We start from the raw sequence: 14,950 nt of genomic DNA, 5'->3' as shown, positions 1-14,950 counted from the left end.
TGTCGTTCCCCTTGCGAGGTTCATAGATGGGCAGCCTTTCATTTTCAGCAGAGGCCATGCTCAATTCCATGTCATGGGCACGAGTTGCAAGTTCTTCAAATGTGCTAGGCTTGATACCTTGCAAGATGTAGCGCAATCCCCAATGCATGCCTTGGATGCACATCTCTATGCCCGAAGCTTCACTAAGCCTGTCTTTGCAGTTGAGGCTTGCATTCCTCCAACGATTGATAAAGTCGATAACTGGTTCACCCTTTCGTTGACGAGTATTTGTAAGTTCTATCATACTCACAGTACGTCTCATGCTATAAAAGCGATTGAGGAATTCTTGCTCTAGTTGATATCAACTATCAACAGATCCAACCTCGAGGTCCGTGTACCAATCAAAAGCATTTCTTTTTAATGAGCGGACAAACTGCTTGACGAGGTAATCTCCATAAGTCCCAGCATTGTTGCATGTCTCAACGAAGTGAGCCACATGTTGCTTTAGATTGCCTTTTGCCATCAAACTGTTGAAATTTTGGAGGTTGATATCCAGCAGGCATCTTCAACATATCGATCCTTGAAGTGTACGGCTTTGCGTAGGTAAAGGAGGACCTGGAAGCGACTTCATATTTGTTTTTTATAGTCCCTTCAATGAACTCTTTTAGTTGATTGATTGGAATCATCCCTTCCGAAGAGGCTGGAATTTCCTTAGTGGATGCAACTTGTCGTGGGGGAGGATCAATCTCTTGAACTTTTGGGAGTTTGCCAGGTGCATGGGTGGATTATTCTTCCATCAAGATTCCCACCCTATCTGTTAGCTTGTCGATTCTAGCATCTTGATTTTGCATGTACTTGGTCAAGCCAGCGATTGCATCCGTCAAGTTTGCCAACTGCTCCTCCACAGATGAAGTGTTTGTCACCATGGCTTGCATGATTGTCGTGGACGATGGAGAGTAGCATGGATTTTCACACAGATTGATCCTTGATTGACTCACGCTATGTGGTGTAAGTGGGGAGGATCCATCACTTGAAGCATCATCATCTTCCTTCACAGCAGAGTGCTTGGATTCGGAGAGGTCAAGCAGAGCAAGAGTTTTCTTGATCTTTTTAGCAACATCGCTTCCTCCTTCGGGTGCGTTTGTGAATCTTGCTCCTTTTGAGGAAGAAGATCCGAAAACAGGAGTTGATGCGGACGGCACTTGGGGTGCGTGTTGTCCTAACGAGCTTGCTTTGCTCCTCGTAACTGGTCCAAAGCTTCCAAAGGTAACATCGAGGATGCTTTCCACATCAGCATAGAACCTGAAATTAGCAGCCTTGGTGGAAGTTGAACCGGAGTTGATTTTCTTTGAAGCCATTTCAATGTTCTTAAACTTTGGTGATTGAAAAGTTGAGATGAGAGGTAGAGATTGTCCCACCGGGCGTGCCAGAATTTGTAGACAATAAATTGCGTCGAGAAAATAAAATCAAGACCGAAAATATCGCAACAATCGTAGTATTTTATTTCAAATATTTGAGTGTACAATCTCTATGAATCCTCTGATTCTACTTTTCCAATAGTAAATAAATTCAAGGGCCTTTGAGCTTGATTTGAACCTATATTTGTTGTCACGAACGATGATCTTGAATTCAACTAGCACGAACTTTGATTTGAACTCGTACTCCTTGAATCTTGATTTATTCTTCGTTCTTGAGCTTGAACTTAATTTGTTCTTCGTTTTTGAGCTTGAACTTGATTTTGTTAAATTTGAACTTGATTGCTTGAAGCTTGAAACTTATGGAGGAATTTGCAGCGTTTGATTCACGGGCTCTTTCTTGCTTCTTGTTATAACTTCTGGTGTCTTTTCTGGGTTATGAAGACCCTTATTTATAGTTGTGGAAGGGAGTAGTTGTGATAAGAACAAACTCTTTCCGACCAATCAAATTAGAGTGTGACATGGTCGCATTTGATTGGCCAGAACATGTCACTTGCACACGTGGCGCTGTTTCATTGGCCTTTTAATGTGACTTAACATGCCTTGTCATTTTGACACGTGGCATGATCCTATTGGCTCTTTCGTTTGAATTGGCGTGCCACGTCATTTCACGTGTGGCACCAAACTGGGCCTCTTTGAAGATGACATCTTGGGCCTAATGAAGTGGGCCCATCACTTTAGCCCAATGGATTAAGACTTATTTATTTCATCCATATATATTGGATTTATATAATTAATCCAATTATATTAGCCAATAATATCTATTTGGACCAATATATCTTGAACTATAAAATATAATCCAAATTATTTTATGTATTTAATTTTAATAAAATTTATATGGCTATAGGGAGTATTTGAGAAGAGGTTGTTTTGTCCCTCAATGGAAAAAGAAAGAAAGGAAGAACTATTTAAAAGCATTTTTTTGTCTTATATGGTTTGAGTTTATTTTGAAGGTGTTTTGGACGGAAACTAGAATTTGACTATATTATTAATAGTCAAGATTGGGCACTTGGTCCTTTGGCCAATAAATAGTCCGAAATTTAATATTTTTTAGTCACTTATTAATTTTGTTATTTGATAAAAACGTTTTAAATTATTAAAAGGTAACTATTGGTTTTTAAAAGGTTCCTATTGGCAAAGGTTGAGTTTGTTAATCCTAACAGACACCTAAAAGGGTTTAAAAAATACCTCATTCCTCTCCAAAATGAAAATCATCAGAAAAGCAACAGTTTTCCATCTTGTTCTTTTTCTACTATCTACAATTCACAAAGTTTGTTCGAGTGAAAATTCGAGTTAATTGTTGGTATTCGAATTTCAGAGGCTTTGTAGAATCCTGGAGGAATTTTGCCATAATCCCTACAGCAACGAAATTGGGAGGCTTAAATTACTTAAGGACAATGACTACACTATCAAGGCCTAATTATTTCATCCCCATATTCTGCTGCTTTTTTTTAACGCCGCCTCTGGCAACAGTTGCACCAGATTTGGATTATGGGCCAATTTTAGCCCAAGTTATCCACTGGTCTCTCACAATGCTCACTGTTCATGCAGCAAACAGTGCATTAGACAGACCCTCCCAGAAAAAGGGTAATATTAAAGCTGCAACATTAGGTGAAAATAGTTCCCAGCGTAACATCGTAGATTAAAAACGGATAGTGCATGCTCTTAAATACAGCTTATTGTATCAGCACTTCACAAACAGTAAATAATAATTCAAGGGATAATCATATGCCAATATATTCATATTCATGGCGTTCCCATGCAAGACTTTCAATTATTTATTTCCACATGGGACTGAACTTATGCCAGTGAAGAATATGTACAAATACACCTCCTTTCTGCCTTTGGGGATGATGCAACATACCTTAATCTTGGTTCTCTCGGTTCAGTTCTTGAATCCCAAAGCAAAATCTTGTTCTATTAATAGGAAAAAGGGTATTTACTTACATCTACTAAGAGAAAACTAAAAGAACTTCCAAAATCTTGCTCTACATAATACTGTTGCAACTTATGAACTAGCAAGAATTCTCATATGCTTCCCCATTCAATATATGTTGGAGCAGTAGAAGAAAATGAACATACCACCCTTGGTTCTTATACAGGGATCGGAGTTTTCTCTAGGCTTTCTTTCCCAGTGATGCCATCTTTCAAAGTCTTGAAGTATTCATTGTAATCTTTCTCTGGAGGAGGGTTCTCTGGATCCACCGTGAACGGCTCACTAAATGGAATGACACTTTTAACCTACCAGAGGAAGCAAGCGAGATGTTAGTAACTCAGAACAGATAAAAGACAATTCATTTCTGTTAGTCACTTTTCCTTCTTTTCCCCCATGAGCAAACTGGAAAATAGATAGATCAGATCCAGGAATTCTCAATTAATATAGATCACTAAACAGTTGTTCGGGAAGCCTAAAACAATTCTAAGGATTTCAAACCCATTGCAGGAAACTGTATTTTCAAGTTTAACTTTCACAGAAGATATTTAAGTGTGCATGTATAAATTGAAGCTGCAGTTAGAGTATAAGTTTTGTCGCGACAGTGCCGAGACTAACAAAGGAAGAAGATAGAATGAAGTACTTGCGAGAATCTACTATTCTTATAGAAGTTCTTTTTCTCTAAATTTAATTGGAGTTACATAGTATACATGAAATGTACACACTTCTGCACATTGCTGCTATTTATCACTGCTTCCAGACCCATAAAAAAAAAATCTGCCCACCGGTCCATATGAATTTAGATACATGAATTTGCCTGAATATCCTAAAATTCTGCTTAAAATGATGGCCATCCAGACAAAGATACCTTAAAGATGGATTTTAAATATGGAGTACCTTTTCCACCTAGCCAATGATTAGACATTGGAGGAAAGACAAGTATAAGATGCCATAAATGTGATTTAAATGTACTGGCGATCAAGAGAAGCCAGCTATAAACTATGTTTCTTGTTAGGCAAGTACAACTCTGCATATGATAAGCAAAACATAAGGAATAAGCAATTATATGTCGTGTTGAAAGGACAAGCACCACCTCAAATGTCTTGTCACATGCATAGGGGCTTTTCAGTGCTGCCACACATATCCGAGCAACTTCTTCACGGGATATCTTCCCCTGTATATATCAGATATAAATGTTCTCATCAGAAATTAGAGAGCTTACCAACAGGGGCGGATCCAGAAACTACACTAAGGGGGCTCTGGAAAAAGCAGCAAAAGAGGTACTAATGGGGTCTGAACACAAGACTTGCTCAAGACACATTCCATGGGTCAAGGGATTCAATAACATGTATATATACCAATATTTTCTTACTTTTAAAAATATAATTGCCAAAGTAAGCAGTGAGTTTTCAGTGAAGATGATTCAATTAAACATCTTATGAATAGGGAAACTCCACCACTGCTCACCAACATTATACAAATTGATCTTCAACTGGACTTTGTGGAAAACATAAAAAGAATTACACTGGCTCCACAAGGCTATAAATCAGAAAACAACTTTAATTTCTGAGCAAATACCGTGATATTGTCTCCTTGATCAAAAATGAGATCAGCTCCTGCAGGCTCCTCAGTTAAGGCACAAGGCCTGATTATTGTATATGGTATGCCAGATTCTCGAATCTCATCTTCCCCCTGGCAAGAACCTTTATCTGTGTGAGAATAGGATCACAAATAGCAGAACGCTTAAGACCAGTGGCGCAGCCACCCTATGCCAAGGGTGGTCAAGCGCACACCCTTCGCCAAAACATTATACTGCGTATATAAGTTAAATATTACTTTATATGGTTATATATTATACTTTGAACACCTTTAACACAGTTGGGTGAAGCAGTTCAGCAGTTTAGGGTGCTCAAAATAACGTGTTGTTCAGGGGTTCAAAGTTATGCCCATTTTATTTGCAAAAACTAAACGGATACCACCAAGTGGTCTATTTGATTCATTTCAATCTAAAAAATTTCCTAATAAAATAACTCTTATAACTTAAAATTTGTGTAGAAATAAACAACTAATGTTAGAAGTAATCTTTTACCTAAAAGTTATTTCTTAAATAAATTTTATAAGGTAAAAATCAAGCTCTACAAAAATTTCTTCAACAAAAGCTCCCTACAAGTCCTCTCGACTCTCTCTTTCCTTTGGTTTTATGCTACTTTTATTAGTAAAATTTCTAATGTTGTCTTTTTGTTATTTTAATTTTGATTTCTAAAATTCTAGTTCTATTAAAAGTTTTTTTATTGTTTAGCTAAATATTGCGTACACCATTTATCAACAAAAAATTTATTGAGTTGTTTAAAGTTTGAACACCCTCTTAGACAGAATGCTCATTGTAAAACAAGATGGAATTGCTGTTATAAAATGGGCAGGGTAGATGTATAGGTAGAAATGCATACCAAGGAGAAGCTCCTATCTCCTACTTAATTACCACTATTAACTTCTTTGTATATGGTTAAAATTCTTAGGACAACTTCCAACAGGGGTAGCACTTGACAATACCAGCAGCTGTAAATACAACTTTGGTTAACTGGGAAATGATGCAAGCTAACCATCTGTGTTCAATCGGTGACAAAATCTCTCTTATTGAGTCCTAGACACTGGATCGGGAATATCATCCATCTCAACCACCATTTAATATTCTTAAATAAAAAATTCATTTTATCTAAAAGATCATATTCCCATTTTACTACGCACAAGTGCAGGCTCAGAATTTGGGAATATATCACATTTATTCTGACCATTAAGCATTTTTATTTTTGGGTGGATCAGTAACCTAACCATTAGGCAGCAGCAGAATTATCAACGCATTTATGCTCGTTGTAAAAGAAGTAGGAATACTTGAGATACAAACCTTTAACTTGAATGTCAGGATGAAGCCCAATTCCTTGTTCAATCGCACAGCTGGAGGCTGTTTGCTTAAATCAATTCCTGGTCTTTCCGGTCTAGTTACACCAGCAGAACTCACATGTATAAACCTGCAGAACAATAGAGTTAGTACAAAACTGAAAAATCAAGGAAGAATAATGCACTGCTTCAAGTTTAAATAAAAGCCAAAAAATCAAGGAAGAGAACTCCACTTCTGCAAGTTTAAACTAACTATATAAAAGTGGAATCTAGATACCAACCTGGGAGTTATGGTATCTTTAAGATAAGCCCGAATGCATGATACAGGAAGTTCAAAAGGACCTTCCTTGAAAGTTGGATTCAGTTTACCATCAGATTCGAATTTGCTGAACATAAGCTGCAATTTTTGAACATGAAAAATGAAAATGCAGAAAGCTGGAATAGAGTGCGCAAAGATGAAAAAAGGTAAGTTGCTGATATAACATACCTGTAATGACATGATTTGACTGGGGTCAAAAGGCGGTGCATCTAGTACAGTTCGCGCTCGGAATATAGGCCTCAAAGAAGAAAAAGGCAAACGGACCTGGAAATGATGCACTTATGATAAAATTCACATTCGGAAAGTCGACTAATTGCTGAAATTCACAATAACTAACCGATTGCCAACCCTCAACGGTGTCAAAGCTCAATGTATAACCCACAGCATCCCAATCACGGCTAATGCGAACAATAAGCTTATAACGACGGCCATCACCTTTAAGACGCAACTCTAAACCATCATAAGCAGAAAGATTTTCAGGTTCAAAAAAGTTCTGCACACACAGAAAGTGAGTCAAAACCCTGATCAGAAAGTAACTATCTCTCCCTGATTATTGTGATCTAGGCAAAAGGTTCAGTTAGCTCTAGGTTAAGCTTGCTATTCGAGCTTCACTCATGAAAATTACATCTCAAATGCAACTGCAGTTTGGTGTTAAATTACCAGCCATAAACGCATAACAAAAAGTCGAAAACTCTTACTGGTTAAGTCACTTTATAGGAAGTAAGATTCAGCTTGTTCGTGGATAACACTATGCATAATTGGGGCGTCAACGGGAAAGATGTAAGGAAGGTATAACCATCTTCCATGTTTGATAAAGAAGTAAATGATTTGGGGGGGGGGGGGGGTACCCCTCCATGTTGGATATTTCTAGCCTTGCTATTATGGATAGTTTGGAGCGATCATATATCATTTCCCCTACACTGAAAACCAAAAATCGTTGATAGGTACTCCATCCAAGGAGGTAAGTCATAACATCTCTACATCACCCTTCCCCTTTCCTTTAGGTAATCAAATAAAGCGTAAGTCTCCACATACGAGCTTCATTAATGAATTTAACCTTGAAATATAACAGGACTGTTGTCTCAAAGTTAAAATCAGAAATCATTGAAAGGAAAAACACGTCCAGTTAGTCAGGAACAATACAATCCACAAGAAAGCACTCTTTGGGCTGTTGACATAAGGCTACTGGAACATTGCTAGGGTGAGCTTCATAAGAAACAGATAAAATAGAAGTAGAAACAAGAAGTTAAAGCTGGAGGGTATAGCTCAAATCTCAATGTCCATGTGACTAAAACCCTTATAAGGTCCTTTCATAATGCTATTGACTATCGTACATTTCTAACACGTCTAGCGCCATCAACTCAAGGGAACTGCTAAAATTTTCTGAAGCTGTAGGATACATGGCATGTATCAAAAATTTTAAATCTGCCTAGAATATTGGGGTCACAGTCACTAGTTCAACAGTGAAAACTTTACATAAAGGATAATTAGTGCTTCAGTTGACTGTTTTAGCTCTGCTAACATTGCCTCTTCATCCTACTGTAATTCACAAATTATGTTACCCACAAGGCCTTCAGGAAGTTAGAAGCTATTCTATTGCTTTTTGCCAGAAATTGTCAATGTTCAAGGTTTCAACCATACAAGTTAACAGAAGGGATGAATGCAAATATCACCCAAACAAGCCAGACAACAATGTAATTATAAGAGGAAGTATCAATCTTGGCATAAGAGAAAAAGTGATTCAACTTTTGAGTATATTCATGAAAAGCATTATTATGCTCTGCGCTGAATATGATAGCTGAAATATTATTCTTCAAATTGCTGAAATACCAGGAAAGCGACAGGAAAAAAAAGATATTAAAGACTACAAGGTATTGCAAAGGATCTTAGAATCTTTAATTTTTCAGGTTACTTTAGGTAATTGCTTATGAGCTTGAATCCAGTAAGATTGCAAGACTCAAAGAGGAATTAAAAACAAAAAGACGGACAATAATGTTCTGGGGTTAACAATAAAAAATCCATCCAACTGATAAGTGAAAAGTTAAGCCTCAGGCATGTCAAATAACATGATTCAATCGTCAAAAGCTTCAAAACCAAACATGAAGTAGAAAGCGAGAAAAACAAAGCAGAAAATTAGGGTAACGAAAAATATATTTACCTTTGTCCTGATACTGGCAAAACCTCCATTGTTAGCAGTGGTAACAACTCCTGAACAAACAGAAAACAAGTCAAATTGATAATTTAATAATTAGAGATCACCATGACCCCAGAGAAATCTAACAAAATATCACCCAGAATATTTTATCTATCAGGAAAGATAACCTTTGAAGAGCCCTGTTGGTCCACCATTTTCCCCACCAGTTAGATCTATCTGGAATGTACTTTGACTCACTCCACCCATCACAACATCATCCAAAGCACCCCAAGGAAGTTCTTTAAATGAATTACCTGCATGGAATTACTGAACAAAGTCAATCTATTGGGTGAAACTAAACAACATTATAATGGGGTAAACTGTGAAAATAAAGCAGCTCAAAGACGAGAAAGGAAGAGCAACTATGCTGGGAGTTTATTCCATACCAATGCAAACTTTGACACTGATCAATCACATAAGAGCTATATAATCCCTCCAATCACCCCCCCCCCCCCAAAAAAAAAAAAACACCCAACCCCACCCCACGCTGACCACCCTCACAAAAAGAAAAAAGAGCAAGAAGATCGTATGAACTGATACTAGAGCTTCCCAAAATGCAGATGTTATTACTTATGAAATTTAATGTAAATAATTTTCAAGTATAATTTTTCCAGCTCAAGTATCTGCCTCCAAGATACTCTTGAATACACGGATAAGGGAATATAAATCTTTCCTGTAAAGAGACCTCAGCTGTTTCACTCCATGATGGTATAATAAGAAAATCGAAAAACTTTCATTCTGTTGATTTTTGCAATTTGTTCTTATGTTGACATTTGATTTTTAGAGCCAGTGATAACATTTCAACAATGGATTCTTCAGTCTGCAACATCATACCTTCATATCCAAATACTAGTTTTCCTGTGCAAAGGCCAACATTTTCTTTGACGACATTTATTAAATTCTTCATTCCAATGTACTCCACCATTTCGGGTGAGTCACCCTTAATCTGTTCTGCCAAGTAAACAAGGATGCTTAGTGAACTGGTGCCCCAACACCCAAGTTAGCTTATAAAATTTGAATGGTAACAGTACAATATGACTCCAAGGATAGGCAATCAGTTGGCCACCTCGGGTTCAAAGAACTTGATTCCCTGCAAATCGCGTCAAGAGTACAGCATAAGCAAGAAGCAATATTAAAAGTTATGAAACCAATGAACACATACCATGACAAAAAAAGAAAAAGAAGTGATTGTAGTATTGGGTAAAGAAGAACCAAGAGTAGAATTTACAGTCTAGCCACAGAGTGATGTAAATTCGTTTGAATACAAAAACAAAGAAATACACTAAGGGGTTTGTCAAAAGTTACAGCTTATTTACCTGACTGTATTTTGCCCTGTCAGGGGTATCCCCTTCCTTTGGGCCAACAATTACAGAAACAGCATTAATTACGCTCGTTACTCCTTTGAAGTACTCAGGAAGCAGAGTGCTTGATTTGGTAACATCTCCAACAACCTAAAATTCAGTAAAGAAATGCACAATTTCACTTTGTTGAATATGTGGGTGTACTGCAATTAAAAACTGTGTGTTCGTCCAGATATGGCTTTTCATGTTGAAGTAATATTAATGAAAAAACAACAGAAAGGTAGTGAATGACAAGGATAATGAATACTCATTTTGGAAGGCGCAGTTGCATTTTCGAAGAGATAATACAGGAAAGGTCAATTCTAAAAGGTAACAAGATATCCCAGCTGACATAGAGCTTTATGTTTATTAGAGAGTGCAATGTTGACAGGGGAATGAAGAGTACAACAATATGAACACTAGTTAGCAACTCTCATTCTAGCAGAAGCATATCTATCAGGAGCGGTAAAATGTTCTCTTTGCTTTTCTTTATTAACCATCAGTTGCAATTGAGACAAAATATCATTCTTTCTCCATTTCCAATGAAAATATCCAGGAATGCACTCAGCAAGTATACTTGTATACTCTTTAGTATAAGATAATATTCACAAACAACTCTTGAGCTATTGATTACAAGAGACTCTTTCATCAGAAAAAACAGTTGAAACTTATAACTTTCTACTCAACGCGCTGCCAGAGTTATATCCATTCGTTTGTAGTTAGATGAGGTTTCAATCATTAGGCAGTATGAATATAATCTTCCATTATTTGCCTATCATACAGCTGAACCTTTATCCATTGTGATAGAATAACTACATGAGTGGCCATTATCTGTGTGGAATTATTTTTCCAGTTGGATTCCTTAGTTAACCTATCCCAGCAAGTTTCCTAACTCTAGTGGCTAATCAATTTGAAAAGAGGCAATTCAGGGCCTTTGATGTTAAGAAATATTATCAATCAGTTATCATTATTCATCAGTAAGTTTCTCAAAAGATCAACTAATGGAATTAGATAAGAGATCCTCATAGCAAGAGCAAACGAAAATAACCACCTTAGTATTTGTAACATTTGTCTTTTCCATTCTTCTCTAATCTATTCATTATTTGTAAATCAGAGAAGAAGAATCAATTTCTTACTCTCAAGCCATAATGGGCATAACTAAAACGATGCTTGATATCAGAGTAGAGAAAGTGAGAATAAGCTGAAAAGAATACTCACCAGGTCAACATCTGCACCAAGCATTCTTCTTGCCTTCTCTTCATTTCTGACCTACAAGTATTTAAGAATGTCAAGAAGAAGAGTGTCAGTTCAAATAGAGAGTGAACATGTTTTTCTATTTAGTAAGCAAAAGAAAGAGAGTTAAATCAAATCATATAAAGGAAATATAAAGGTAGAAAAAATTGGAAGAAACATACGAGTATTCGGACAGGCAATCTTTTGTTGCGTAACACGTCGACCACTCTTCTCCCGACACCACCTGTGGCTCCAGTTACCAGCGTAATTCCGGAAGAATCCATTGAGTTGACTGGTGTACTAGGTGATGGACCAGTTAGCTTCTCAATCAGAGATTCAAAGAACTTTGCAGGGGAAGGAGGGCCATTAAAAAAATACAATGTCTCTATGAATCTGCCAAGATCCCAACCTTGTTTTCCAGCTTCTGCCAAGATGGGTCCCTTAAATGTCTTGAAACTAAGATTCTGCGAGGTCCGCCTATAAACAAAATTTTGATATTTCTTGTTAGGTCTAGATAATGGCCAACAAAGTTGAGAAGGGGCAGCACGTAAGGATTTCTGGGACGATCTTACACCAACAGATGAAACACCCTGCAATTCATTACCACATACAAAAGTAGAAATGTTAACATTTAGGAACTGCCAAAATGGAGAAAGGAAACACAAAATGGAGAATGAAGCAATGCAAGCAGTTGACAAATGAATCTGAAGTCCAATTAGCATTTCAAATAAATTGCACGCCTAAACCTTTGCCTAACGGTTAAATGAATCCATATTATACTCTACATTGTGGAACTATGATTTCATCAAATGCATCACAAAACCGGAGATAACTCACAAAGCTTCATGGTGTCTGCATAAGAATTTGATAGACAAAGTCCTCTAATAGAGTCTCTTTCTCATGGTAGAAACTACTGACGAGTTAATAAATTCATGTAACAAATCAAGTACCTGGCATTCTCGATGTCAAATTGAAGTCAAAGAAAAACACAGCACACCAGCGAAAACCCCTCAGACAAAATCTTAGTTTTCATTCACCTCTAATACTTTCTGCCCTATAAAACCCCAATTATACATCTGTTTCATGTAGACTAAGACCACTACATTATGGGGTTTAACATTAGCTTCTTAACAGAATTAGTTATAAAGATTGATTTCTGGATCATCAATCACTCTAAGCCACATAAAAGTTATTAAAATCGAGCAACCTACAACTCAAAAAATTATATATGCTGATATACAAGCGTACAGATAATTAACAGAATTCATCAAATATGTCCCTAAGCATTAATACCAGCTAAGACAAACTCTTGCACACAAGTATCACTGTATCACCATCCAGAAAGAATCAAATTTCAATCAACTGCATCAAAAAATTTATGAGCTTCAATTCAAAATAAAAAGGAAAATAATTTTGTTTTGCCTCCGTCTACACACTAAAGATTCCCATTACACAGAAAAAGGACACAAATAAAGGGGCATGTTGAAAAGATTATACCTGAAAATTCAGAATAGCTGAAGACGAAGAAGATGATGGCTTTGTCACAGCGAAATAACAAGAGTCCATCTTCCCACAATTGAGTGAGAACAAGGTAACAATGCTAAATTAATTTTGCTTCTTATGAGTGCAAAAAATTAAAAATATATGTGGTTGATAAAGTGGCACATGTGAAGTTTTAGAGTTAATTCACACCACACATTTGGAGGGAACGTTTGACGCTTTGAATGAAAAAAGTCTTTTCTCAATCATATACATGACGGAATTATGCCAGATACATTTTTTTTAAAACAACAGTTTATATTTTGTTAAGAAAAGTTTTTGTAAACAGAATTTTAAAGTTTGTTAGCAGAATTTTAAAGTATGCTACCAGAAAAGCTGGAAAAAAAGTTTTTAAAATTCTGGCAATATGCTTTAAAATTCTGGTAATATGCTTTAAAATTCTAGCAGCGTGCTTCAAACTTCAAAATTTGCTTCAAAATTCTAGTAATATGCTTTAAAGCTCTAGCAACGTGCGTTAAAATTTATTGAGTGTTTCAAAATTCTGGCAGCGATTGTGGCTTTAAAGGTGAGATTACTATTAAAATAGCATGGGCTAGCGAGTTTTCGGACTGGTAATTAAAAAATAGCTAGCGTTTGCAAAGTCATTAAAACTAGCTACTATTTTGCTGCAACACGGAAAGTTTCAGAATAATATATTGGAGATTGGAGCACCTGTGTATAAACTTCCAACATATTATGTTGTAACTCCAGTATATTATGCTGGAACTCCAGTATATTATGCTAGAAGTTCGCATGTAAAAAATTCTAACTCCAGTATATTGTGCTGGAATATTCTTTGGATTTTGAACAGTGTTTTCGTTCAGATTTATCTTTACATGAAAAGTGACGAAATTTCGATTACTTTCGAAACTGTAGTTATTTTTCAATTATCACTTGTAAATCTGACTATTTTTTAATTTCACCCGAAATTTCTGGGTCGAGCTATTTACTGGACAGTTTGGCCCATAAATGATTAGATGGTAACTCAGCAAACAGTAGAACTTGGACTAGCCCGTGAAACTCTTCTTATTTAAAACCCCAAATGAGAAATTTCTCATTTTCTCTTTGGGGAAATTACCCAAATTATCACTCTATAAACTTTCCCAACCAAAAATATCTCAAAACAAAATATCTACTAAAAAAGGTCCAAATATCATTTTGGACCCAAATAGTTTCAATTAATGTCAGTTTTTTTGTATCCGTTATTTTTGTAATACAGACACCGTTCTCTTCTCTAAGTTTTCACTCTCTATATATATACATATATGCGATTTTTGCTAAATTGAACCAAAATTGCTGAAATTGACGACAAAACAAGATACATTTGCGGTTATTTTCGTCTGATTCCAGGTAATTCGGAGTAGAAAATCTTTTTGTATATTTTTTCGGATTGCATGTGTTTTTGGAGAAGCGATGTTGCTTTTTTTAGGCTTTTGCGACTGAATTGTTTAGTTAGAGTTCATCGTAGGTATCTGTTATAGATAATTTTGTTAGTTTTGGTTGAGTTTTGTATCAATTTCTTCACAAAAATTTGTAACCGTTTGTTCGTATAATTTTTAAAAAAAAAATTCTCATTGAACCTAGTTTCAATTATGAAACATAGCAATATGACAAGACAACTCATTCGATGAGTTCATCACATTATTCAAAGTCGGTTTTAATTGAGAAATCGAGCAACATGAGAAGAGAAACTAGGTCGATGAGTTTATCTTCTCATTCAACCCCGGTTTTAGTTGAGAAATTGATTGATGAACGAAATATGGGAAGACAAAATCGTTACGGCGGTGTTAAAGTGATAGAATCTCGAAATGATGTTATTGGACAATTTGAGAAAAAAATAGCAAAAGGGTTAGAGTGGATGATGTTGAAGGTAAGAGAAAATATGTCGTGGAGGACGAAGTGAATTTGGGTGTCAAACCAGAAAAAAGTAAGGTTCAGAAGGCAGAAAAAGTTAAAATTCCTGACAAAATTTGTAAGGTACATACAATTTCAGTTATATTTTTTTCTATTGTTGAATCTTCTTTTAAAATTGGATTTAGTTTG

General features: G+C 36.2%; 1 protein-coding gene across 4 annotated transcripts; it reads right to left on the bottom strand.

Annotated features, from left to right (window-relative positions):
* Positions 1-3,166: 3,166 nt before the first annotated feature.
* On the bottom strand, positions 3,167-13,021 carry LOC104121071 (protein HIGH CHLOROPHYLL FLUORESCENCE PHENOTYPE 173, chloroplastic). Of its 4 annotated transcripts, none has more exons than XM_009632973.4 (16): positions 12,866-13,021; positions 11,551-11,958; positions 11,354-11,404; positions 10,112-10,246; positions 9,862-9,885; positions 9,630-9,741; positions 8,924-9,049; positions 8,760-8,809; positions 6,939-7,094; positions 6,770-6,865; positions 6,564-6,679; positions 6,290-6,413; positions 4,966-5,079; positions 4,481-4,561; positions 3,537-3,695; positions 3,167-3,371 (listed from the first exon to the last, which is right to left on the bottom strand). In XM_009632973.4, exons 1-15 carry the CDS (start codon positions 12,932-12,934, stop codon positions 3,549-3,551), a joined length of 1,809 nt encoding a protein of 602 aa, XP_009631268.1. In that variant the 5' UTR covers positions 12,935-13,021; the 3' UTR covers positions 3,167-3,371; positions 3,537-3,548. The 4 variants fall into 4 exon arrangements, 3 of the variants coding, with proteins under 3 accessions (XP_009631268.1, XP_009631270.1, XP_009631263.1); XM_009632975.4 differs by having other exon boundaries at positions 3,167-3,695; positions 11,551-11,660; positions 11,778-11,958; XR_011413936.1 differs by having other exon boundaries at positions 3,167-3,695; positions 4,966-5,090.
* Between the last annotated feature and the right edge of the window lie 1,929 nt (positions 13,022-14,950).

This window comes from Nicotiana tomentosiformis, chromosome 2 (genome assembly GCF_000390325.3).
Source record: "Nicotiana tomentosiformis chromosome 2, ASM39032v3, whole genome shotgun sequence".
In the NCBI taxonomy this organism is placed as follows: Eukaryota; Viridiplantae; Streptophyta; class Magnoliopsida; order Solanales; family Solanaceae; genus Nicotiana; species Nicotiana tomentosiformis.
The sequence above is the reverse complement of the archived record's forward strand: the minus strand, read 5'-3'. Positions and strand labels throughout refer to the sequence as shown.

What these genes read in the sequence shown, in the direction of transcription:
- LOC104121071 (XM_009632968.4), bottom strand. Translation starts at nt 12,934, where the DNA reads ATGGACTCTTGTTATTTCGCTGTGACAAAGCCATCATCTTCTTCGTCT. An exon ending in ACAGGGCAAAATACAGTCAG is followed by an intron (nt 9,886 to 10,111) that starts GTAAATAAGCTG and finishes CGCGATTTGCAG; the next exon opens with GGAATCAAGTTCTTTGAACC. An exon ending in AAAGATACCATAACTCCCAG is followed by an intron (nt 6,414 to 6,563) that starts GTTGGTATCTAG and finishes ATTGTTCTGCAG; the next exon opens with GTTTATACATGTGAGTTCTG.